We start from the raw sequence: 27,281 nt of genomic DNA on the forward strand, positions 1-27,281 counted from the left end.
TTACCCTTTGACCGCCAATGATGGTTACAGACACAGACGAATGGTGAGATAACAGTTTAATTTTAACCTTCATGCATTCCCAGTATGGCGCTTTAGATATATGTCGCCAGTGTCGCAACGCAACCAAAAAATAAGCATACATATTTTCGCAAATACACCTCCCAAAGGTGTTGGGGGACGTACATTTAATGTGAATATTAGTGTAATTTTTAAAGATTGACAATAGTGACAATGCTGACATACATTAAATTTAACGAACTTGATTACAGCTGTCTTAACGAATCAGATTTTTTGGTTTAAACGTCCTGGTTGACAAGTTATTGCAGAAGATAAAAATAACAATATTTAATTTTATTTTATTATCGACACTTAGCTACTTAGCGACACTTGCACCATCCCACTAACCCCGGTTAAACCGTGAGAAATTGTACTGGTAACCATGGTAACTCCAGGTTTTTTAACCGGTTAACCCCGAGTTAATAGAATGGTTCAATTGGCAATATTAAATGTAGCGTTGCTAATAGTTGCTGTGTTTCGTGTCAGTGTCATACATAACTTGATAAGGAAGTAGGTTCTCCGCGTAATTTTTTTAACGAGCCTTGAATTATTTCGGCGGCGCTATAATGTTAACAAGGTAGGTAATTCCCTGGCGATGGCGCGAGACTGATACTTAAGCCCGTCACAGACGGAGCGATAATATACCAAAATATATCTTATAGCATAGAGTAACTTATACTAGAGCGGTACTGTCATAGTAAATTTTGTAACCCCAGTAAATTCACTGCCATCTGTCGACACACACTAAAACTAAAAATGAAGACTTATAATACGATAAAATGTATTTAAATATGGATAAATGATTTTTTTTATTTGCATTAATTATTTTTATGATTTTGACCCATGTTCTTTCACTGATATGCGTTAAAATTGTTAAATAACAAACGAAACCGTCACCGCCATCTATACGACAGTAGGCCAAAGCTAGTAGCGCCCTCTGAACGAGAATCAAATTTTCTTGATTTTCGAGGCAGGTTTTTTCCTTAGACTGTATCCATCTATTACGGAGTTATATCTATCTTTGCTTATAGCAAGGCATCTTACGATATATTTTACATACTATTTGACAGAGTCCACACACGAAGCTATAATAATTATTTTGGTTTATTTCGTCTCTCTCACAATGTACAGTCGCCATTAGATATATCGGAGCGGCCAAGGTGTTCATAATATCTGAATACGCACTCTAACGACCTAACAATAGAGGCGTGTTCAGATATTTGTGAACGCCTCGGCCGCTCCGATATATCTGATGGCGACTGTACATAAGTGCTATATGGTGGTGCTATACAGACAGCGACGAGGTTAATGACGGAAAAAATATATATTTTGGTATCGTTGTCGTGTGTGGTGCTAAACTATACTATATATATAGGATAGTCATAAGATATATGAGCTAATTTTCGACCACTGCATTATTGAATTAAAAATCGATTATATATTTCGTTTTTCCGTCCTCCGTGGACGAAAACTAAATACTTCATAAAATTTGTATGTTCTCGTACACTTTTCTCTAAGATTTCTTTAAAAAACTTCATAAAACTGATAATTTTCGATTTTATTAAACTTCTAAGTGTTATCTAATATAGAAGAATTTAAATATCGAATAAGATATATAAACACTAACAAAGCTTATAAACTATTATTAAAATTAAGTATGCACTAAATAAATTCAAACTAATAAAATAAACAAATAAAACTTACTCACCTATCTTAAGTCCCCCCAGATCTGTCCCCTGCTGAAGGGTGCCCATAAGGCTGGCTACATTCCCACGCTGAATAGATCCCCTAATAGTAAAGAAATACTAACTATCAAATACGAATAAGTAAAAATAAACCGAACAGAAAACAATTACTTGCTTATTACCTTATATAGCGAGATATTCCCTGAAAAATTGCTGGTAGTGGAACCTATTTTTTTTCATAGAGGGGAAATGCGTTACGCATACCACCCAGGCGCCTCAGAGCTATAAGGCGAGGCCGCAGGGACACTGGAACACTCTTCCGCAACAACAGTGGTAGTGGAACCTACCAATGTTCCCGAATTTATGTCGTGAGACCGTAAGTTTAATCGTGTAGGAACTAGGTAGTGTAAGAACCTAAGCACCTAAACATGTAGGTACTACATAATTTGATTAGTTCGGTACTTCAACTGCCAACAATACTAAATATCAATTTTACCAAATAAAAGAGGGCAATTCTACGCTGTTCCGGTAAGTATGATGTTTGCCACTTGCCAGCTTGACAGAAATTGATACTTGATACTCACAAATTAACGCCCTGTGGTTTTAGCGCGGCAAATGTTTTTACATAAAGATTGCAATGAATTAACTGACAAGGGTTTGTTATAGAGATCGTGTGTGTTGGAGGGTCTACCATCTCGTGACCTGAATCGAAAGCAAAACATTTCACGCTTCTAAGCTCGTGCTACCCCCTACACTTCACGCTAGCTCTATTTCGCATAGTAGGGTCTGCCATTTAGGGGTTTAAATCTGGAAATAGAATCCGCGCCAGTGAATTGGTGGTTTCTGCTCATGCACTACAGTTCATGCACGCTCCCTATAGGTACCTAAGGTCTATTTTTTTTTATTCCGTAGACTAAAATGACGTTTCATGTGTAAGACATGACATTTCTTAGTACCACATGAAATGTCATTTTAGTCTACGGAATAAAAAAACAGAATTATAGGTACTGTCTAATATTAGGTACACCTAGAAAATATTCAGACGGTATATTTATGTGAAATGTAAAAAACTTTTGAGTTATTTTCTGTTCTTAGAACTAAGTTGTTAGTCAAACGGGAGAAAAATAGACTGGTGTATAAAATGAGATAAAACCTAGAAGGAAATTTGATTACCTACATATTATACCGGCAAAACAGTTAAGAGCTTATTACACTATCCTAATTTAGTGGCTAACAAGAGGGACGCCGCTATACGTGAGAAACGATAGGATGTATCTCTTATCGCGTCTCACGTATAGCGGCGTTTTCTCTTGTTAGTCACTAAATTTAGCAAAGTGTAATAAGCCCTTAAGCCCCGAGGTCCTACTCAACATCAAAGGTTTCATAGGTTTCCTCGAGGAGCTGGGCTGGCAGGACTAGCCCACCCCCATGTCACGCAAAATAGGCGCCAGTCGTCGAGTTGCGGAAAATCGCCCGAACTACAATACAATACAAGCCCTTAAGTCATACGTTGGTTAATTCACTGTCAACTCATCCGCAGAATTAACATGTTCATACAGGTATCGTAAAAATTCCTTGTTTCAATCACAATTTCTCTTAAAAAATATTTTCTATGTGCTTTAATAATGGTGTTTTTATTGCGCTGTAAAACAGTGTATGTCACGACTTTTGTATCCCATTAAGGATGACTCACGTTAGACCGGGCCGTGACCGGGCCGGAGCTTTCGGCGTTCGTTTTCAATGGAAAGCATCACGTGATCACCTGTCATGTCATAGAAAAGTAAGCGCCGGAAGCTCCGGCCCGGTCACGGTCCGGTCACGGCCCGGTCTAACGTGAGTCATCTTTTATTCTCCATATTATAAACAAACGCGCGTCGACGACGAGGCGTTGCGCTAGCAAAACTTTAGTTAGGCTTTTAATGATGTACCTGGTGGTAAATGAATATTCTCGAAACTTAGTTAAATTGATTTAGCGTCGGTAATATAAAGTCGTTAGACGATTTAACACCCCCAGATATTTAACATAAAATTTATTAGTGTATAACAAAATAGCAACAGTGACTTTAAGCTAGCACGCTGCAAGGACATACTCTCCATAGCTGGTTCAGCAGAAAAAAACAGTTGTGTCCATTAATAATTATTAATTTTATTTGTATGCCTACCAGTGGCGGCGCATAAAAAAAATCGTAGCGAAGCCCGAGTTGACTCCTTTTCAATATGAGTTGGAACTTAACTGGGACAAAACTAGGTAAGCCGGCGGGAATCGTTCTCTGGACGCTTTGTCATGCACTGATGTGTACCCACTGCCCAACTTATGTCGTAACGGTAATACCTAAGTTTCAGAAAAAGTAAGCTTAGCGTAAGTAACGGTCCTCGTTAACGTGAGAATTAAAAGGTAATAGAAACACGCAAAGACCAAACAATTTCTATGTTTATTTTCATCACAAAATCATTCACATCGTTAATAATACAACATAATATTTATTCAAACAAATAATAATGGTTATCTCAAAAATAGAGCAATTTCATTTATATTAGGACTATCACTAATTTAAATTTACATAAAAATAATAATATGCTTATATTTATACATTTTACTGTAATTATCACGTGGTTTTGTTACCCTAGCAATCGGTACACACCTCGTCGTACTATATAATTTTATTATAAATTAAATTATATAAAGCTGTGTAGGCCAAGAAGAGATTTTATATGAATCTTACAAACTCCGATCAACTTCGCCAATTGACGTTTAAATTGTAAGTAGTCACAATACATTTCAGCATCTATCACATGCCCAAACAAGTAATACCTACTCATTGCATTGTTTAGTTAATTCATTTATAGTATTTAATAACAATTCAATTTTCATTATCATTTGAAAATGTGACCATTCTTGTTTTGATATGATTTCTTTATTGGCCATTGGAACAAATTGCAACCTACGGTTCCACTCCATAGGCTCTTTGCTTCGGTCAAAAAACATACAGGTTCTACAGCGCTGTGAGTTGCTCACAAAACATACGAACAAACTTAAGTATCTACCTACCTAAATATTTATAAGCTTGTAAGGATTACACAATTAATTTATTTGATCTAAGTACCTACAATAGGACTTGGGCCGCTCTTACACCGCCGCCCGAGTCGTTTACGATTGACATATTTCTGTACACGAAAACCTGTCTCACGATATTATCAAAAATAATTAAAAATAATATCAACAATCTTACCTATATAACTTAATATTATATGAATGTAGCTATGGATTGTATAATATTGGAATCAATGCGTTCGCTTCTAAGTCTTTAGCTGGAATTAGATATTACAGTCATTGTTAAAACAATAATGTAATATAAAATCATTATTTAAACGAGTTGAGCAGTCTATATCGTATTGCTTCATTCGTATTTAGAAATAACATTATCAATGATTTCAATAAAATAATATAATATAAAGTCGAGTCAATTCATATTTAAAATAATACGAGTGACGCCACTTCATTTTTCTGAGCATGATATAAGTAAAATACAAATAATACCAACTCAACAATAGACGAGAGCGAGGCCCGTCGCTTCCTGCAGGTGGAAGTGTTTCGAGCTCGCACCCACTTGTTATTGTTTAATTACTCACAAAACACGCAAAAGAGTCCATTAAACACCACAGTCATTGGAACAGAAGAATAAAGCGCGCAATTACGCACGAACTGTCAACACAGTTGGTTATGCTTGCTCGCAATCAGTAATTCATTGTGTCGAACCACTGAACAGCTGCTCTCAATTATAATCTGCACTGCATAGTCGATAACAAAATATTTATATTTTTCTAATAAATAAATGGTTCTAGTCATTCTATAATAACTTCTGAGTAATTTTAATAACATCTTAAAAAACCAGTTATCCGGAAAGGCTCACTGGTCTAATAGAAGTCGTGTGAAAAATTGCCACAATAAGTAGAGATGACCCCTGTGGTAGTTTTAAATGCTTGCGCTGGCACTAGTTATTTTTCCGATTCGGTCGAATCCGATTTGGAGAAAATTTGTACTTTTTAATACTCATCAACATTCATCTATTGGAAATATAAATAATTCTAAATAAATTCGAGTTTAAATACAGCTCGCCCTTAAGTGACGGACCAAATAATAGGACTGGGTAAATAAAATTCCCAATTTTCGTTTAAAGTATTGAAAAATCACATCCCATTTCGACACTTACTTGCTTAACGAAATGACAAAATATTGACGGGCAAGCGTCTTGCCGGGCATGGCACTCGCAGTTTTATAACTAGGGCTACCTTCCGGGAGCCCTATAAAACTAATTTTAGTACCTAATGAATTTCACTGTTCTATTGAACAAATAGGAAGTAGGTGTCGAAAAATAGTTGTCAAATGACACAATTATACAAAATGCGGACGCGCGATGAGTATCCTTGTCTCAAATAGTCAATTGTAATTGTACCTTCCTATGGTTAAACCTAATACTTGTAAAGATTTGTGTGGAGTCCTTTTGGTCCGTGTCGATTGGTACCGCGAAACTATCCATTTTTGTCCCGGGAAGTAAATTTGCCCAATGAAAAAACTGTTACAGGTGTTGGTCGGTTTCATGTTCACGTTCTACCGGTGATGATTTAAAAAACAAGTCGTCCGTTTTTGCTTTTCGTATTTGATGTGTGGACACATAAATTCCCCAGGGCAAAGGTGGGTGTTTTGGGGCGCTGGCGCTCACAGGTGCGTGATTACGATCTCATCGTCGATCTCATCCTTCTCGTCGTCCTCCTCGGGAGGCTGCTTGGCGGCCTCGGCGGCCACGGCCGGGTCCTCGGCGATCGCCTTCAGGCGGCGGGCCTGCAAATGTACATGCTGGTAATTTACTTAAACATTGCACTGTCATTACTTTGTTTATAATAGAGCTAATAATAAAATATCAACGTAAATCACGCCACGAAGGTCTATGTTCCATTTAAATGCTTGACTGTGACACACTAGATTACAGGTACGAATCGACAATTAACCTGTTATTATCGTACCTTAAGAACTTTGTTGTGAGCATTTGGCAGTAGTATACATAAGAGATGCCTCGAATAGTGGTTTTGGCCGAATATCGAATATTCGGCATGACATGCGAACATGTTGAGTCACTATTATTATGAAAACTGTTCGCCAACAAAGTACAACGTTTGCTACGATATTTTTTTTGTTGGACAGTATTATTGAATGTAGTTAGTCAATCATATCAGACCCAAGATAAAAATAAAATATTTCGTAATCAAGAAATGCTCAAAAAAGGGTCTTTGCAAGGGTCCGACAAGAAATTGTAGAAAATAAATGAGGGTGCCACTTCCTACGTAACTGTCACATTTTTGACGTAAAATGCTTCAACATGGCAATAATTTAGTATGGAAATTTATTAGTTCCATTTTATTTAATTTCTACTATTTTATGTCGCACTATAAATAAGTATACCTAGTTTTGGGTTATTTTTATTGAGTCATTTTTCTTTTTAGGTAGGTGCTACAGATATTTGGTATTCGGGCATAATACCGAATAGTTGGCAAAGTGGCCGAATAGGCCGAATACCGAATAGTTACCGAATATTCGTGGTATCTCTAGTATACATAATATTAAGCCTACTTAAGAATATAAATGATTTGAAAGTGGTGCACAGGTAATCAATCTAGCTTAACGAACGCATAGTGGCTGAAAGATAGGAGTAATAGTAATTCTTGGTAATAATACTAATAATTTAATAAAGCATTATCACTGAGGGCGTAAACTTTCGTACATTGACCTTTATGCGTATTTTTATCTACTGCTCGTCCACGATTATACTCGTATTGTACACGCATATCTTTACGGAGCGCATTTCAAATGCGCGCGCGTGACAAAACGCATTACAAATATGAGTTTTCTCCGAAATGAGAATAGAATAATTCTATTCTATTCTATTGTATCTATTCAATAGATACAGCTCCTAAAAGATCAAAGGCTTGTTTAGATATTTTACCTTTCTCTTGTGCAGGATCTCGACAACGCTGTACCCGCAGAAGCCGATAAGAAGCACCACCATCATGACGTAAAGCTTCATGCGCGCGCAGAGGTGCGTGGAGTAAGCGTACGCCACTACGAATCCGGCGCTCTCCCACAGCCGGTAGTTGGAGAAGGCGGCCTCCTTGTTGCGCCGGAAGAGCACACCGTACAGTCCTGGAAAGGCGGAGATACTAGGTAAGACTCATCATCAACATTTCATAGGGTAGGGTTTCGAGTACTTACGACAATTGCCCAGGCAACTTGTACCGGTAGGTGAGACAAAAAAATAAGAGTAAATTGGTGTCAAGCCGTCAACCAAGGTCGAACGCCTCTTTGTGAAAGTTTGTATCTCAAAATACAAGGAAAAGGCATTTACCTCATTTCATTAGACGAAGTCTCGGTTGTTTTACTAGTATTACTAGCTAAGTGCTTTCGATTCTTACAGAGAAGCATGTCCTAATAACATAAATATTACCATAAAAAATTAAAAACGGTCTTGATAGTTTTACCTTGATAGTAACCAAAATGTAAAACGTAAAACGGATAAGCCAAGGGAAATAAATTCAGAAAACATAGATTTATAATAACCCGTATTTTGTCTTGAATTTATACATATTATCTTACGGATTTTTTTGGGATAATATTATTAAGTTTTAAAAATTTTATGAATGAATTTTCAAATGCTTAGTATCCTGTTAAGATGACAAGTCCCAACACATATGAAACAGAAAATAACTGTTGCGAGTAACTGTGGAGCACGCGCACCCCTGCCGTCTCAAATGCACGTCATCAATAAGAAACACATTCATTACTCAGCCCAATGAATCCTTTCACGGCTTTGACGCACTGCACTCAATTATTCTTAATTATTTCTCGTGAAATTACTTCGTGTACCTATATATAAAGTAGGTATGTACCGTTGTACTGACTTAACGTAAATTAAAGTAATTATAGGTCCTGGTAGGTACGTACCTAGTTCATATTTTAAGTAGCGATATTTCTAAGTTAGCAAAAACAAAAATCGACAGAGAGGTGTGCACGTGTGGTTCGGTAATATCTCTAAAGTGGGCGACTATAGTTTTGTAAAATTGTAGGCTGACTAGAATTTAAATAACAATGTAGGCGGAAAGGAAGAGAATGCACCGGTTACAAGCCAAGTTCCATGAGAACCCTTAGCAGTAAAAATCCTTCAGGCATGAAAGCCATGAATGTATTTTACAATTACTGTTTTTTTTAAACTAACGGTTATCTACACAATGAAATGTACAGCGTCGTACATAGTTGAACTCCTTTATTGCTCTCTATGAGTGCAGTATGAATGCGAATCAATTGATTGAATTGATATCTTTATAGACCCTACTCATTATTGATCCATACGATACTTTATTTTATAACAGGGTAATTATCTTTATTCTGCTTATTAACAATTGAATTTGGTCGTTATGAAAGTTAAGATTGAAAAAGATGCATGTATAATTTTCTAGATAACTAGTTTAAAAATGCTTTGCTTGTGCATGAATACCGCAGAATAAAATGCAGTTTAGTAGTTGTATATTATAATTAAACTTAATTATTTGCTCTTCTTAGAGTGTCACCGTATTTGTATTTAGCTATGCCGAACTGGCTTAAGCGCAAAAAATGGATAGGGCGACCCGTCAGGCACCCGGCATCGGGTCGGGGGTCGGTAACGTCTGAACTATGAACATACAGGTTATGATGGTAGCCGTTGTCTATGTGACAGCTTGATAAAGAGAATGTCCATGATATTTGTGATTAATAATGTCACACAAAAAATACCTGTAGTTGGCAACCACTTTTTGCATTTGCTTTGAAATAAGGTTGAACGTGCCAATAAAATAAGAAAGGTGGTAGACACTTAAAGTTATGATGCTGAAAGTTAACCAAAATAAAATGGGCGGTAGCATATACTCACAGATCTACAACGTACAAAATTGCCTATCAAATATCAAAAGTGTGACTGAAATCGGAATGATATCAACTTTCACAGGAAGTATTGAATTCAGAAATAATATGTGAATGCGTAGGTTATTTGCTTTTCTAATGTTTTAATAATGTTTTAATGTTTATTTGGGCACAAACGGTACATGTTTCTTATAACTAGTGTCTTATACATAATTCATAAACCAGGACAGTTGCCACCACTTAATAGCTCATTAAAGAAAAACAAAATACGGGATAACTAAACTTAGATTAACAACGAGGGTCGAATTAGGACAGGGGCTAAATTAATGAAGATAAAACTATTTTTATACATTACATTTGCAATTAAGTGTAAAGTTACAGTGTATTTAATTCGATTGTTTATTTAAAGCCAGAAATACTTGACGTTTAAATTTAGACAAGGAGTCATTAAATATATCAATTTTTGAGAAAATATCATTATTAAATCTGCAAGCTCTTATCAGAAAGGAGTTTGATTTGTATTTCTTTTTAGTAAAGGGAATACAAAATAATTTATCGCTACGCCGTGTGTTCAAGCGGGGAGTTTTAAAGCTAAGTCTACTTAACAAATAAGGAGAGTCAATTAAAGAATGTATTAAGATATCGGTTATCGATAACGATAACGTAAAATTACGATGCACTCCAAGATACAGGTTTGTTAATATGCCTATATTAACGGCCTCGTTAGTGTATCGTTTCTGAATAAATTAGATAGAGGTTATGATATGGAAGTAGATAAAATGTTTTAACTGTGCTTAGGGCGGCTACACACGTGCGACATCACGTTCGTTCAGACGTGACACCCGTGATTTACACAACCAGAGCGCTCATTTGATAAGTGGTGAAAAACACAGTGTTTAAAAACATAAATATGTAATGATGCCACGGTTTAATGTGTTTAAGTGCTAACTGCATACAAGTATGGCTTGCCCGTGTCAGTGCTAAAGAATTCTAGGCATTTTCATGTTTATGTCAAAATTATTACCTATTGGTATTAGGTCAAATTTTATACAATGTATGTAATCGTTGTAGGTACAGATACATTTTACCTAAATGTACCTACTGTGTTTGTTTCTAAAGTTACCAATTGTTGATCTGACATCATGGGATTCAGACGATCGTAGAAATAAAGTTAGTATCGGATGACAGATGCAAGCGAAAAATCAAAAATGAATGGATGAACATTGATTATCTAATTTTCAATTGATGTTAACGATTAACTCATCAAAATCATTTTCATTTCTCATGCTCTGGAAGAGGGTCATTGTTGTTCTAAAAGGTGTGCAGAAAATGATACGTTTCTGCTCTGGAGCATTTTACATCGAAGTACGTTATTTTTATTTTTTTACGATAAGCAATTGAAATTTGGGTTTCAATGGATTTGTTATACAATTTTCATTTGATTTTCAACTTCCCATTCCATAAATAACGATATTTTTGCCTAGATTGTTAATTGAAAGTACCCTCAAGGATAATAAACTATTATAAAAATGTATACTTAGTCATGTTTTTAAAAAAACACATGCATTTTACTTTCCTCGTGTTCGGAATAAAAAGTAGAGTGTTTAACTCGGGTGAAAGGCAACATTTCTGCCTCGGACTATTGGCGCTCGAACGCAGTGAATAATGTTTATCGAAACGTTTGCATGGGACCTAAACATTCGTAATATCTCTCGTATTTCTAAGTATCATAAGTGTAACTAAAAGATAATGTACCTGTAGTGCCACCGAGGACCGGAAGGCCGCGCAATAATAAGTGCATCGTAAGATACATATCAATGATTTCGCCACGCATTTTTACCATTCATTGCAGTATACCTAGTATAGAAATTATAGATTGTAAATTGATTGCGTCTTTACGGTTGGCACGGGAACTTGATGCTCTATCTAGCGTGGAAACACGTACAAGCTATACAATTTTATAAATGTGTACCATTCCACGTGTAACTGTCAAATATAACCAATCAAACACTTATGATGGTGCTCCTGTTAATAACAAGCCTACCTGCAGCGGCCGTAGCACGGTCGCATTTTTATCACCTGTCACCATGCCTGTCACGTTCTAACAAGTATGTAAGTGCGAAAGTGACTGACACCGCTGGACTCCAACCTAGCTCAGTTTGCATTGACTTGGCAGTGACAATGCATTCATATCCTATAGAAGTGCCATACTTGACGTAGCACTTCTATAGGATATGAATGTCAGATGCAGCTGCATTATTATGCTGCTGTCGCTGCATCTGTCTATTTCCTTGATAAAATGAGTGACGTTTCTCATTTTATCAAGCAAATTGGCAGATACAGGACCCGCGTCACGGCAGTAACGTCGCAGCAGTGATGCAGCGTCAGTTGCCATCCAATCGCCACATTTAGCGTGATACGGCTCTATTTTTATCTGCTGTTTGTGTGACTTCATGTTTATGAGGATTGTGTTTTTCGAGCGTAACTAGTCATCGATGTATGTATGTCTAATTTTGTGGCACGGCACGGCCTACCGTTTGCCAGATTACAATCTATAAGGTGTCATTACATTTGTCTCAATTGGAGCAGTGATATAGGGTACAGATATTGTTTTTCTTTAAATCTAATTTTTGTACGACTTTGAAGTAAACTGTTTAATTTGTCTTTTTACATAAACATTTAAAATCAAAATGACTTATATGAATAACAAATTACTACCGGCATATGTGATATTAAATAACACAGTTTCCTGTATAGAAATAGACCTGACAAAGTAGTGTCATGAGACAATTAAGTGTTATTTTGTAATGTGGTCAGCACATCCTTGAGGCATCTTCCTGTTGCGCGTACAATATCTACGCCATCAGTTCGTAGATACAGATCTGCAAGTAATAACGTGTACAATAGGGCTGTCACTTGCATTTCATTTAGCGTTCCAAAGTATGCTCACAGATTTATAAGTAGAATGATCCTAACGCTTAAAGATTATTGAAGTGTGCAAAAGGGAAGGCATCACGTACCTATGTAACTATATGATATAAACATTTCATGAGTGCGAAATAGGCAGACTACAAAATTAAAAATCCGGACAAGTGTGAGTGGGACTCTCCCACCGAGGGTTCCGTACTTTTTAGTATTTGTTGTTATAGCGGCAACAGAGACGGACAGAGGAGTCTTAATAATAGGGTCCCGTTTTTACCCTTTAGGTACGGAACCCTATAAACGTGACAACTTTTGAGTTTCATAGCGGCCGCTAACCGCCGCTTAAATGTCCCAAAACGTATGGACTGGAAAATATGAAAAGTTGTATTCAAGGGACACGGTGGGTGATTATATCTTGCATTATATTGTTAGAAGCTGTTAAGGGTTTCTGTTCTAGTTTTGTCCCTGTCAGCTCCGGCGTCCCTCAAGAATCTCATTTGGGGCCCCTGTTCTTTAATGTTTTTATAAATGACGTTACTTCCCATCTAAAATCTTCAACCTGCCTTTTATACGCCGACGATAAAAAGATACTGAAACTTGTTAAGAGCATAAGTGATTGTCAAGCTTTACAGGAAGACTTAACCCGACTGCATATATATTGTCAATTAAATAATTTGCACTTAAATATAAATAAGTGTAACATAATAACGTTCAGTAGAAAAAAACAATTTATTAACTACGACTACCTTATAAACAACGTGTCATTATGTAGAGTTTCTACCATTAAAGATTTAGGTATTCATTTGGATAGCAATTCAGCGGCCACACCGACAACGTAATAAATAGAGCCTTTAGGTTACTTGGGTTCATCTTGAGAACTTGTAAAGAATTCAAAGAAGCTATCACCTTGCTGACACTCTTTAACTCGCTAGTCAGACCAATCTTGGAATATGGATCAACAGTATGGAACCCTAGCTATAAATGTTATATTCATAGTATTGAAAGAATTCAAAAGAAGCTCATCAAACATTTAAAATATAAAAACCTTGTGTCAACTCAACCGCTTAACCTGAATAAACTGGTGTCTCTTGAAAGCCGGCGCACATTAAAAGATCAAATATTTTGTATAAAGTATTAAGAAAAGAACATCTTTGATAAACAAAGACATTTGATTTGGCCTCTATTCTGATATCAGTCGAGATGACGTTTTATTTGAAATTAAGTGACAGTTGCAAATAATTTTACGATATGGTAGTCGGCCCCCGACTAGTTTTTCTCCGAATAAAAAAACAAAGAATGCGTGACATGCGCGAAAAGGTTTGCATTACCGCCATTTTGACGTTTAATTAGTTTGTAAGTGTAAAATTACTTTGTTTTGTTTCAACTTATGATATTGATGTAGATAAATCAGTGTAGGTATGTAACTGCACATAATTAGGCATTAAAATACTCGTGTGATCCTTTTATGAAACTAATTTCATTCGTTTCATAAATCCATACTCGTGTTTTAATGCCTTTCATATGTAGCAGTTACATAAACTACTATTATTGTATTATATACCATAATAAATAAATACAATATACGCTTGTAAATATGTATATTTGTAAAGCAGTTCTTGACAACAGCTCTAAGGATTTAGATTTAATTTGTAATCCATGGAATTACGAAGATAACAAATCGATCTAATTAGCAATTTTTCAGAAAAATCGTTTTTATTTCTTTATTTTTATTTTATTTATTTCAAAATATGTAAGTTTACAGTTCTAAACCAAAGCTTACATACCGTTAAATAGGGTGAGTAGGGTTCGCGGGGAGAGTTGGGTTATGAATGGGGAGAGAAGGTATGAAAGGGGGGTGAGATGGGTTTTGAGGGCTAGTGCTACAAAAAAAAATGTATTCCAATTTAAAATGGAACTATAGTAATACTCATAATTTAAAAAAAACGATCCAACAATCTTAATAACAAAACTTCCAAAATCACCTTTGTATGAAAACCCATCTCACCCCAATTACGAGGGACTACGGGGTGAGGTGGTTTTTGCTGTTTATCGTCAAAGTTATGAAATGGAACTACCCAAAATAAAATAAAAACTAAAATACAAACGTCCGGAACACTTAATATATACACCATTCAGTTTGGATATGTAAAAATAAAATGTTATCGAGATTTAAATGTCAGTTTTGCTCCTACTCACCACATTTTACGGTACTACAATAAATCATATTATTAAATTAAATCATATTAATTTTTTTCCGAGTCATCTTAGCCATCCAGTATTCTCAGGATCGGAGTAGATGCGCTGCTCTCGAGACAAACGTTTCCGAAATATTTTTACTGCCGAATTAATGTTTTTTTTTATCAGTTAGGCCAAGCAATAAGAAGGTATAGAGGGAAATGCTAGGAACACAATTTTTGACTTCGTAGCTTTGTTTGGACTAGTTAGGAGATGAACATATCAAAAGTCCCCGACCGTAACCCTGGTGCTGGGGGGGGAGAAGGGGGTTTGAAGGTTCAATTATTCGGTTTTTCGATTATATCTCGGAAACTATGCATCTGAGCGACATGGCCACTTATACAAAATGAAAAGTGATTTAATTAGTTGCATGTTTTATTAGGTCAAGTTTTTTGATATCATGTATAGTTTTTGAGATATCCGCTCTTGAAGGTTCATTTAGGGCTCATTTTTATCCTGATTATCTACATCAGTGTAGCTGCTAGGCCGGTTTTGGTAACGTTTTCGTATAAATTGGTGCTGAATTCATTTATGGTATCAACATTGACACCTTTCCGAAGTAAAAACATATAAACTTTAAACAAATAACTTTTTTTTTAACTCCACGTCACGCTTAAACCGCTGAACCGATTTAGTTGATTTTTCGTAAATTTTTAAGTCCCGAGACAGGATATAATATAGATTTTATTTCAAAAATCATACTTTGAAGGTGTGAAATTTGGTGTGAGGGGAATTCAACTTCTTCGCCGAAGTTGAATTCCTGAGGTAATCTTTAAGTTTAGGTTTGAAGTAATGTTTGGTATCATTTTCAACTAAATCAAACATGTAGACCATCCCAAATATTATTTAAATAGGTTCAGCGGTTACTGATTCCCCATACAAATCCACCCCACTTTTCACACCCTTAAAAGATGATTTAGGTTATAAAAACTATCCTATGTACTGTCCCGGGACTCAAACAATCTCTATACCAAATTTCAACGAAATCGGTTCAGCGGTTTAAGCGTAAAGAGGAGTTTAAAAAACAAACTTTTTTTTAAATTTTGTTTTTACTTACGAATGGTGTCAATGTTGATACCATAAATGAATTCAGCACCCCCGATTTATACGAAAACGATACCAAACCCGGCCTAGCAGCTTCACTGATGTAGATAATCAAGATAAAAATGAAAGCCCTAAATAAACCTTGAAGAGCGGATATCTCAAAAACTATACAAGATATCGAAAAACTTTACTAAATAAAACTTGTAACAAATTTAATCTCTTTTCATTTTGTATAAATGGCCAAGTCGCTCAGACGCATAATTTCCAAAATATAATCGAAAAACCGAAAAATGGAACCTTCAAACCCCGCTCATCCCCCCAGCACCAGGGTTACCGTAACCCGGTTACGGCCTTTGGACTTTTGATATGTTCACTTCATAACTAGTCCAAACAAAGCTACGAAGTCAAAAATTGTGTTCCAAGCATTTCCCTCTATAACTTTTTTTGGGCATTCATTTCCTGGCCTAAGTGACGTATCTGCTACTTATAGAATCGGCTATTCTGTGGCCTAAGTCCGAGGTCCGAGTTTAGTTAGAGAACAGGTTCTAGGATGGAAATAGAAGCGAAAAGTACGGGTGATACTTACCCATGCCTAGGCACGCGTGAGAGCCTGCAGGGACTCGCACTCAACGTTATACAGTGAAACCTCAACAACACGAATCTCAAGCATAACGCTAAAATTGGTGTGAACTTGTAGAGGCTCTTTAATTAGGTTCATGATTGACAAGAAGAGTTTTCGTTTTTTTCATTAAAAAGATTACGTGTTTTGGAGTATAACAAATCATAATTAATCATAATTTTACGGCCTCCGAAGTGACCCTGCCTACAAAGCAGGAGGTCCCGGGTTCGAATCCCGGTAAGGGCATTTATTTGTGTGTTTATCACGAATATTTGTTCCTGAGTTATGGACGTTATTATGTATTTATGTATATAAGTATGTATATCGCCGCCTAGTACCCATAGTACAAGCTTTGCTTAGTTTGGGGCTAGGTTGATTTGTTTAAGATTGTCCCAATTTTTTTTATAATTGTCGTAGCTGTGTTCTCTTTTTTCGAGTTACGTAGGTTCAGCTCAGGTTACGAACGTTGTAATATGAACATAACGTTACTTTAAATACCTACGAGGTGCTAGATAAAAAAAAACTTATTTTTTAATTAAAAAAAATGAAAAAATGTATTAATAAACCGTGGACGTGTCCTTAGGCATACCGTGGTCTAATATTACGAGTGATTTAAATCTAGTGGCGAGGAGGGAAGGGCGATTTAATTTTATTACTTTTAGCTTTAGGAGGTTCGAGTTATGGAGGTTCCGCTGTATTTAAAACGGGTTTAGAAACAGCGAGCGGCCCTCCAATATTTATAACGTCTACCCACATTTCAAGTTTGAATCGTGTACATAAATTTAATGGATTCAAATGAAGTGCAATATTTACTGTGGCTAAATATCGCAAACATATACATATTTTTATGAGTCTTAAATAATGTAGTAAAGTAAGTATCATCTTGAGTCGGGAATGACATTCGAACTACATAGTGCTGTTTTTATTTGGCCATTTATGTAGCAAAACAGAACAAGTTTCAGTTTATTGAGAATCAAGATCTTGCATGTGATACCACACAAAGTTACTACTTAGAACTTTACACGAAAGCAAGGTTACTTATATAGTGTACGCGGTAACACTTATAAACGTTCATGGCGCTAAGGGCAACCCAGGTGGCAACTCACGACGATCCTAGTAATCATTATTTATTTATTAGTTGATTTTGATTACTTATTAAGTTTATTTAATTGATAATTTTATGTTAATTAGTTTATACTAAACTAATTGCAATGAGCCCAGAAGGTAAGTCCAAAATAAGTTAAAAGACTATATGTAAAATACCGAAGTTTCTAAATGTTATTTATCTCGGCACGCGACTCGCGAACGCCTCTTGAATTGCAACGCACTGAATTGGCTAGGTCGTTGAACTCACCGTTAACCTGCGTCTGCCACACGGCGTCGCCCACGCCCCACAGGCCCGAGATCACGAAGAAGGTGCTGGGCGTCTCGGGGTTGGGCCGCCAGATGAGCAGCCACACGATCAGCCCCAGGTGCAGCGCGGCGCCCATCACGAGGATCGGGAATCTGCCGATGTACTTCATGGCCGAACCGAAGACGAGGGAACAGAGGGCGTTGACGACCCCGAAGCAGATCATCACGTACCCGATGGAACGGATGCCGAGTGCGCAGGACACATAGGCCTGTGAACAAATACAAACATCATATGTAACTATTTCTTGTACCTAAACAAGCTTCATCTTCATGGCGTTGCCCCGGCAGGCTTTTTATTAAACCCCTGTTCTTTGTTTTAATTTCTTGTCTGTTAATGTTTCAATTTCAAGTAATCGATAATTACAGGCAGGTTTCCATGTATTCTCTACAACGATAGGACCTAAGGGCTTGACACGGCGGATAGAGAAAAATAGTCTTATTGCGATTCCTATAAGAGGAAAGAGAAAATAGTGCCATGCTTTGTCCTTATCACCGACCGGGTGGCATCATAGGTAGGAGGTGCTGGCGAAATACCGAAATTTATAAGAGTGAAAGCCAAAAAATCCTATGCTGCCCAAATTTTATATGAATATTCTTTCTCTTACCCCCGGTCGCTCGGTGGCGCGTCTATAACTACTTGTATATCTATGTCTATGATAAGTCTCATTGTGTTTTTATTTTTACTTTCAAGATTGTGATTTGTACTGTTTTCTTTTATTGAGGTCTGCAATAAAGAGTTTTGTTATCTTATATTAACGTTTCTTAGCAAACAATGCAAAAAATGTAGATAGAGTCTGTGCGGAAAGAGAAGAGGCGTGAAATGTATGGGATCCAATTCCAATACATTTAAAAAAAACATACTATACTGAACTGTCACTCTATACATAAGAATAACAGCGCCCTCTTTCTGGTCAGGCTTTACGACTCTTCTCTTTCCGCACAGACTAAACGTATTAGTAATGTTATAACTGTCAACGGTTTCGTAGAGCGATATAATTTATTTCTTATTAACTTCATGTTCGGCTAAGCAAAGATTTTAAAGTAGTTATAGAAAATGAAATGTCTTAACTCGCAATAAAAATCAACGATAAATATTGGGAGCACGTATTCCTTAACAAATCGTTACTGTTTCAACTGACTCGGTAACATGTAGCATCTTTGTCTATTGAAATTTCAGCTTTAACATATAGTCGTAAGGTTTTTTTTTGTAGGAAGAGACATCGTGAGTTACAAAAATGCGTTAGTCACTTATGGTGTTGTTATCAGTACGTAAGCGAAAGTAACGCGCGGCCAGTAATTAGATTCAAGTAGGTATTGCATATTATTTGAGTAAAATTATCGCTGAGGCGCGTAACTTTCAGTGTACCTACCTAGAACCTATTGCAGACAGATTCATCGTCTTAGGCTTTGTGCAAATTGAACAGAACATATGCACCGTTTCTTTCATGTCAATGTCCGCTGATATCGCAAAAGAATAGCGTATTAACTCCATATGAGACCACTATGTAGTCAACGCTTTTAGCCATATGGGCATTATGCGCGAAATCAAATCACGTACTGGCAATCAATCGAAACATCTCCACTCGCTTGATGGTCGTTCAAAACGTGACGAGGTCCGGACTGAATATTGACCGTTTACGCTTAGTAAAAAAGCGGATAATATAATTAGGTTTTTGCCTGAAGGATACTCGTATATAAGGATACTCGATACGTGTCTTGTTAAATTTGATTTAGGGTTTTGATACGCGCGAACTATAAGGTAACTAATAAACTGCTGTTATTAAGTACTTATTAAAGTTGAGAAAGTTGTGAGTAATTTATGTAAGAAAGAATTATTGTCAGATAAGGGACTCGCATTTGAAGTTTGCATAAAGGGACTTTACGGTAAGTTAACTTTGATTCATATCTTTATAAATAAAGCGGTGAATATCAATCAAAGAGCAGATTTTAACAGGTATATATACTTTTAACGATCAAGGAATAATATAGTCTTATTATTTTGTTTAAATGCTTCAAAATTTGCTATATATTTCTTGTGCCATTAGTTTGCCCTGACCCTTAAACACAATTGGTAACTGCCCAGTAAAAAGGTTAATATTCTTTTTATAAGCTAGCAATTCACGAGTTAGTATGAAATGTTGTAATATAAGTGGTAATATTTTTAGGACGTGTATTTATTAGCAACTATAATGGTGGGCTGTTAGCCATCCGCCACTGGGCACTAAACTGCTTGGTCGGGTCGGCCTTTCTCTGCGTTCCTTTTTATTAATTATTCAGAGGTATCCTAAGCTAAACTTAACTAACCCTTAAAAGCACCAGGCTAAATTCGATCGATATCAGCGCCCTTCCCGTGATATGCCATCGCACCGCTCGCTCCGCCCCCTAGGGTTTTTATTTCTTATTTGGGGTCCGTACCTGAGTATAGTCTGCTCCGATAAACGCCTGCTCCATGCCGATCCACAAAGTGATAGGGATGAGCAGCTGCTGGTTAGGCTTCTTGAGCTGGTAGGCCGTGGCCGACAGCAGCTGGATGCCCGACAGCTCCTTGGCCGGGTCAGCCTTCCTCTGCTTTTCACCGTATCTAGAGAACGAAGGCACTTTAGAAAAAACAAGAACAATATGCCGTTAGAAAGAGCATATAAATATACAATTATTGAAAGTGCATGCAATCCAAAGTTAATTCTAAGCATAGCTTGAACAATCAAAGGGCTTTTAATTATAATTCCTAAGAGCGTTATGTTAAGAGAACGTTTGTACATATTAACGTTATTGTTTATAAATAATTATCTTTCAACATTCAAAGTAATCGCCATTCAAAAAGTCAAGTTTTATGAGGAAAAACCATTAATAACTGAAACCAGAAATATTGTATAAAACAGGTTGAGTTTAAGCCTACCGCCTACCAAATCATATTTTTTACCAAATACTCGAGTTTATATCATAAACGCATTTAGATGTAAGTACATCATTTTTAGGGTTCCGTGCCCAAAGGGTAAAAACGGGACCCTATTACTAAGACTCCGCTGTCCGTATGTCCGCCTGTCCGTCTGCCTGTCAGCAGGCTATGAACCGTGATAGCTAAACAGTTGAAATTTCACAGATGATGTATTTATGTTGCCGCTATAACAACAAATTCTAAAAAGTACGGAACCCTCAGTGGGCGACTCACACTTGGCCGGTTTTGCTGAAAAACTGTATTCATACAAATACATCAAGGCAATGACATGACGTTCTCAGGAATTCACGAGCCACAAAAAGCGTGCCGGCCTCCGCCCGGCGAGTATCAATCAAACTAAGAAATGGCACATAGGGTGGGACGGGGACGTTTGAAACACTTTATGTTTACCCGCCTGTAACAATTTTATTTATTACAGTTAGAAGGGCATGTGCCTGTATTATTAATATATATATATATGTATATATATATATATGTATATGTAGTATGTACGCATAACTGTTTACTGTCTGATTTTGATAATTCTTTTTTTATTGGATGTTGGTACCATAGAAATTGAGAAAAGAAAATCCTACCCTAAGGGTGGGAAAATAGGGGTGATTTAATAGTTATGTAGCATAATTTCTAAAATTAAATATCCTAAGTACGAAATTCCTAAATTCCTAATACACTTAAACGAACGATCTCATTTTTAAAAATCAATATTCCTTTGTTCAAAATGCGTAATGACAACATTTTGAAAGTCAATATGTCTAGTGCTCAAAATAGCTAAGTATAAAAATCCTAATGACAGCTAAATATTTCCGGGTGCATTTCCTTGTTACCCTGAGTCGACCGGGGCTCCTATTTCTGGGCGGTTTGCCCTTCGGGCATCTGAAGCTACCTAACGAACCTAACCTACCTACCTATTGATGTAGTGTGAAGTCCGTGAAAACATTACACTTTGGGGAAAAAAGTGTAGGTACGAGTAGGTAGGTACTGTAGGTAGGTTAGGTTCGTTAGGTAGCTTTAGATGCCCGAAGGGCAAACCGCTCAGAAATAGGAGCCCCGCGATGCCGGGGCTCCGTCTAGTTAAGTTGTGAAGGAAATGTTTTTTGAAAAGAAACAGTGCGGTGGGACCATGGTTTCGTACGTTAGACTCTTTAAACTAAGGTCAGATGAACGTAGGACAAAATATTAGAAATTTCGTAAGTCAACTAAACGAAGGAAAAAAGTTCGTTAGTATTTTCGTGCACTAGCAGTATTGTACTTTGGACATATAAAAAACAGGTTGATTGATTTTGTAATTTTGCTATATAACCGATTTAATACGGGTTATATATTATAGCTACGAAAAATTATAAAACAAAAACTTTTTAGCAAAAAACTTAAACCGCCGAAAAAACTGAAAATTTTATGCAAGCAAGTTGATAAATTATGTAAAGAGTGATGCGCGGCAGCGGAGAGGCGCTACACGCCCCTACGTCGGAAAATGAAGAACTTGATTGATTGGCGTCGACTCAAAATTATTAGCGTATACTTACATAAGTTTAAGAACTCAGTTATTAAGGTTAAATAAATAATGTTTATTATTTTTGCTTTTCAGTTTTGTCGGCGGTTTATTTTTTTTGCTAAAATTTTTTTATTTACAGAGCATGTATTATTTTGAAAAGAAAAAGAAGTCTAAATATCAATAATCAACTACATATTTGTAAGACTTGTGAAAAACGCGGGGATGTTTGAAACGTTTCAATCGTCCCCAAGTACGTTGTTTCAACCGTCCCCACGTCACAAGTTTTACTTCAAGGACAAATATTCTTTACAAACAACACTCCGTCGCTGTTTAATGGCAGTTAAAATATACCATAATTTCCATCCAATACACCAAAAGAATTCAAGTAGTCAAAATACACGTAAAAAATAAATAAACCATAAAGTATGCGAGCACAGGTCCTTCAATTTATACTGCGAAATTTTTGAACGGCTCCTCAAGGCTACTGCGTTGCTCACGCGCTCGAGCGCAATAGCCCAATAGGTCCAGGATTTAAGAATGATTGACCGCATAGCTCTAGTATTGCATCACATGCATAGGTATTGTAATTTTCAAAAAAATTAACTTATTGACAATCATATTGTGTTTCAAGTGTCCCCGACCTACCCCACAGAAAAACAGCTTAACAGCCTGCGTTAGACGGAGTTTAAGGCGTTTTACTAACTGCATAAGTTTATTAATTATTATTTTCCATTAATTATGATCCACCTAATGAGTTCAGGGTAGATATTTCGTGGCTAGTGGGTTACACATAAATATGTGATAATTACGGCCTTTTCTTATTCTTTCCTACATATTACCTTATTCCTCTTTTCATTCTAATTTTTCTTTTTAGGTACACTTGCCAAAACGGAAACAGTGGAGCTCATAAGAAGCTTGGACTTGGAGTGAGATGGTTTATGTGACAGATAAAAGAAAATGCACATATTTGCAGTCTTCTGAAAAGGGTTTGTCGGGGCCGTAATCAAGACAAGTCAGCATATATGGGGATAACAGATGCAAACGGCTCCCCTATTTTCATTTTTTATTTATTTTCGTCATGGGAAAACTATTTAAGTATCTATAGATGTTTCCTACTATAAGTGATCTCACTTAGCAACGCCCCCATAGATGGCTCTAAGATAAGTTTTTTAAATTCAGACATTTCATAAAATTGTGGCGTGTCCTTGTGAATTAGGTATGTACACATTGGACTATGATACGACATGCATATCACATAATATATCTATCTGAGGTGAGTAACATATTACTAACAATTTAAATACATTAAATAAATTTAATATACGTGACGTGCTTAGCCTTAACACGTTTCATGCACGACGACTAAGACGAAATAAATTAAAATGATCACAGAACATGTTCATATTTATATTTACCCTTTTTTTGTATACCTAACCTAAATCAAGTTCTAAGAACAAATTTATTCGCGTTTCGTATTTAAAGTTTAATTAATCTATTCATATCATAATCCTTCTTAAATAAAAATAATAAAAATTAACTTGTTCTAGGCGGAGTTTTGTTAGTCTTTGATAAGGATTACATACGAGCATTTTCTATGAGGGCTGTGCAGTGAGAACTTCTCCGAGTTTTTAGGAACAACTTCAGTCTCTTCATAAATAATAAGGGTTGTATTATATAGTACCTGGACAGTGGGTCCACCAGAAGTGCGACCATGAGCACGGCGACCACAACGCACGCCAGGTAGATGGCGCTGATCTCGTAGATCTCGCTGTCAGGCGGCCGGTGCAGGTTCTGGTTCTCGTGCTGGCCGCCGCCGATCATGCAGAAGTTGGCTCCGCAAGTCAGCAGGGTTTTGGTGTTGTTTTCGGTGGTGCCGTTGGAGCTGTGCACGCCCGATGAGAACACTGCAATGCAGGAATTGTTGTAATGTCCGCGGCTCTATTTTACTCGTGAAAAATGATTCTGTTGTCTTTAAAAAATCTCAGGTCGACTGTGACATGGCCACTTATTACAAGGGAAGCAATATGAGAGACATAATATGTGGCTAGCTTAGGATAGTGTCGTAAATTTTTGTAAACTTTCTCGAGTCAAATAAGACCTGATTATTATGTTTGGTAAAAAGGATTTGCAAGTGTTCTACACTACTTAAGTCATGGTCAGTACTTAGTTGACGTTTTATGCATTATTTCACATAAGTGTTCTTTAGTTCTAGGTTAATATTTTCAACTGGGTGTTCGTTCAAAAGGTCAGGTTAGAGGTAAAGCGTTCTTTACTTGTGGCAATTAGTGTATAGTGCACTATAGACTCTGCTGCAGGTAAAGTGATGTGACAAACATAAACCTTAACCTGCAAAAACCCATTGCAAATAACTTGCAATTGATTTCCGAGAAGCATTCCCATGTCTTAAGATGAAACAGAAGCAGTATGTTTTAATCGTTCAATATGCTACCCTATATACCACTTTATTATCGAAAAGATCGTAAGACCATAATTATGTAGTGTAACTAGTATTACAGATGGTCTACCCAAACACAAGTTAGTGAATAACAATGAAACTTACCTAAACTTGAGATCAAATTTCCCCAAAGCTCGGCCGTCTGCCAAGCGAGGAAGAAGAAGCCGAAGAACCGCACGATGATGCCATCGACAGCTTGGTCCGTCAGCTTCGCGTAGACGCTACCGGCCTGTGTCAGATACGTGGCCTTCGACGTCCACATGGGTGCCGCTCCCATCCCCACCACTACCCCGGCCGGCACCAGCGTGTAGAAAGCCGGGTAGAACTGCGCCGCTATGTACGGCGCGTAGCACATCATGGACAAACACAGAGTCCATTTCACAGTTAGCCTCTTGATTAGAAAGGTGGGAACAAATATACAGGATACGACGAGCGCCGCGTAAATGGAACTTAGCGATACCGTGCCCAGCCCGTCCTTGGCGTTGATGGAAGACTGTAGATTAGCCGTCCCTTGGAAAGCGGTGAACTGCACCATGAAGGCGGCGCTAACCGCCGCCACGTTCTTCAATATTCTCCATTTTTCGTTTCTTGATAGTTTAACTTTTCCCGATGGGTAGTTTTCATCTTCTATGGGTAGAGGCGGGGGCTTGACGATGTCGTCGTTATCCTTGTCGTGCTGGTAGCCGTCGTTCTTGAAGCCGGTCTTGAGCGTGTACACCGAGTCCTTGTCGGGGCGGTCATCTTCACGCCCCCCTCCATGTGTGGCCGTCATACCGGGTTATCGCTTGCAGCCCTGCAAACAAAACGATACATCTTTATTTTTGTGTTCCTTATCACTTATTAATGTTTGCAATCTTAAGAGATGCCATGAGCAAAACAGTGCTGGAATAAACTTAACTAATCGACATTGAATTATAATTTAACTTGAGATTGGCAGATGTATTGTTTATTTCAGCAGTGTGATGACTACAATAATTCATAAAATTATTTATATGTTTTACATAACTTGATTTCACTTTGTAAATTGTCGTTTTCGAGACTAGTTATAGTTAAGTCTATCACTCGGTATAAATATACTAGTTCCTAGATTACATGCATAGGTATTTCAAGGTTCTAGAATACTTAATTTAATGTTACAGGCGGTCTAAAAATAAGAGTATAATATACCTAGTTTTTTTTATTACGTCAATGCCTAATATATTTTTGGTTGAGCGGCGGTGCGGTGTGCACAAATGACCAAGTATTTATTATTGAATTATTTATTGAATATTTCTAATTGCAAATTTGAGCAATTGTTTTACAAGTTCCAATTGAAATTCGCGTTGAAATAAAATAATATTGCGAGAACAAACATAGGTAGTCAACTTTAGCAGCGCGCGCATCGGTAATGTCAGTGCTGCAAAATCCTTCTGCCGAGAATAAATTGTTTTATTTTTATACATCCGCGCTCAGCTACAGAGCAGTCTTTTGACAGCTGGAATCAAGTCAGTAACCGCATAGTTTTTATACGCTGTATACGGAATCAGCCCATGGACGGATTTGGCTGCACTGACATGTATGTTTTAATTTTAAGCATACAGAAATAAATGTTATTAGTTATTATTTTTTCCCTTTTTTATTGTGGGACGTACCACATTACAATCTATAAATTGTATATACAGATGTCAATCACAATATTCACAATGAAAAAAATAACGATGATCAAACTGGTCAACGTGGGATTTGAACCCATATCTTTGGATTGCCGATCGAACGCGTTACCAATTCCGCTAGCAGACCAAGTAACCATCCGTCATTCAACGCGAGTTTAGCCATAGCAACTGACAACATCACTAGCGACATCTACACTTTAAGGTTTACAACAAGAGTTGATCATCGTTACTTTTTTCATTGTGATTGACATCTGTAATATGTACAATTTATACATACGGAAATACTTCATTTTGTTTTCTATTTAAAGCTGCCGGTTATTTTTTCGATGCAGAAAATAAAATAAAAATAAGGTAACAAGTTAGACAGGTGTTCGATGTCTACACTTAAATATACACATCACTGGTTAGAGTTTACAAACAGAAACCGATACTCTGGTCAGAACGACTGTAAGCATCATCTGAAACCGATCTTAAAGGTCGTCGAAAATCGATCGATGGTAGAATCAAGTAGAATGGAACAGGCGACGTCGATCGATCAATCGATTGGCAAGAAACTATCGATTGGCCTGGCTAGAAACTATCGATTGGTCTAGTTAGAAACTATCGATTGACGTCGACTGTTAGACATAATATTTTATGAATATACACACTTATAGAAATAATATTCAAAAATCAAAAAGAGCCAATCAAAGGTAGCTTTGGTTATTGTCACTATACATCAAATTGTGTTAAAATGTTTTTAACATCACCTATTTGGAAAAGGGCTTTTTCTTCCCTGCTAGGAGGCATCAAAGTGGCACTTTTCT

At 36.9% G+C, this 27,281-nt stretch overlaps 1 protein-coding gene across 2 annotated transcripts in view; it reads right to left on the reverse strand.

The window, feature by feature from the left end:
* Nucleotides 1-6,454: 6,454 nt before the first annotated feature.
* The window catches only part of LOC134754285 (UNC93-like protein), a 123,489-nt gene continuing 102,662 nt past the window's right edge, over nt 6,455-27,281 (reverse strand). For both annotated transcript variants that reach the window (XM_063690511.1, XM_063690510.1), the window contains 6 exons: nt 24,929-25,616; nt 24,050-24,272; nt 20,336-20,501; nt 17,862-18,129; nt 7,742-7,938; nt 6,455-6,582 (listed from right to left, as the gene is read on the reverse strand). In XM_063690511.1, coding sequence (XP_063546581.1) covers nt 6,460-6,582; nt 7,742-7,938; nt 17,862-18,129; nt 20,336-20,501; nt 24,050-24,272; nt 24,929-25,595 — 1,644 coding nt within the window. In that variant the 5' untranslated portion in view covers nt 25,596-25,616 and the 3' untranslated portion in view covers nt 6,455-6,459. The remainder of the gene's footprint in view (nt 6,583-7,741; nt 7,939-17,861; nt 18,130-20,335; nt 20,502-24,049; nt 24,273-24,928; nt 25,617-27,281) is intronic.

The sequence above is a fragment of the Cydia strobilella genome, chromosome Z, assembly GCF_947568885.1.
Source record: "Cydia strobilella chromosome Z, ilCydStro3.1, whole genome shotgun sequence".
NCBI lineage: Eukaryota > Metazoa > Arthropoda > Insecta > Lepidoptera > Tortricidae > Cydia > Cydia strobilella.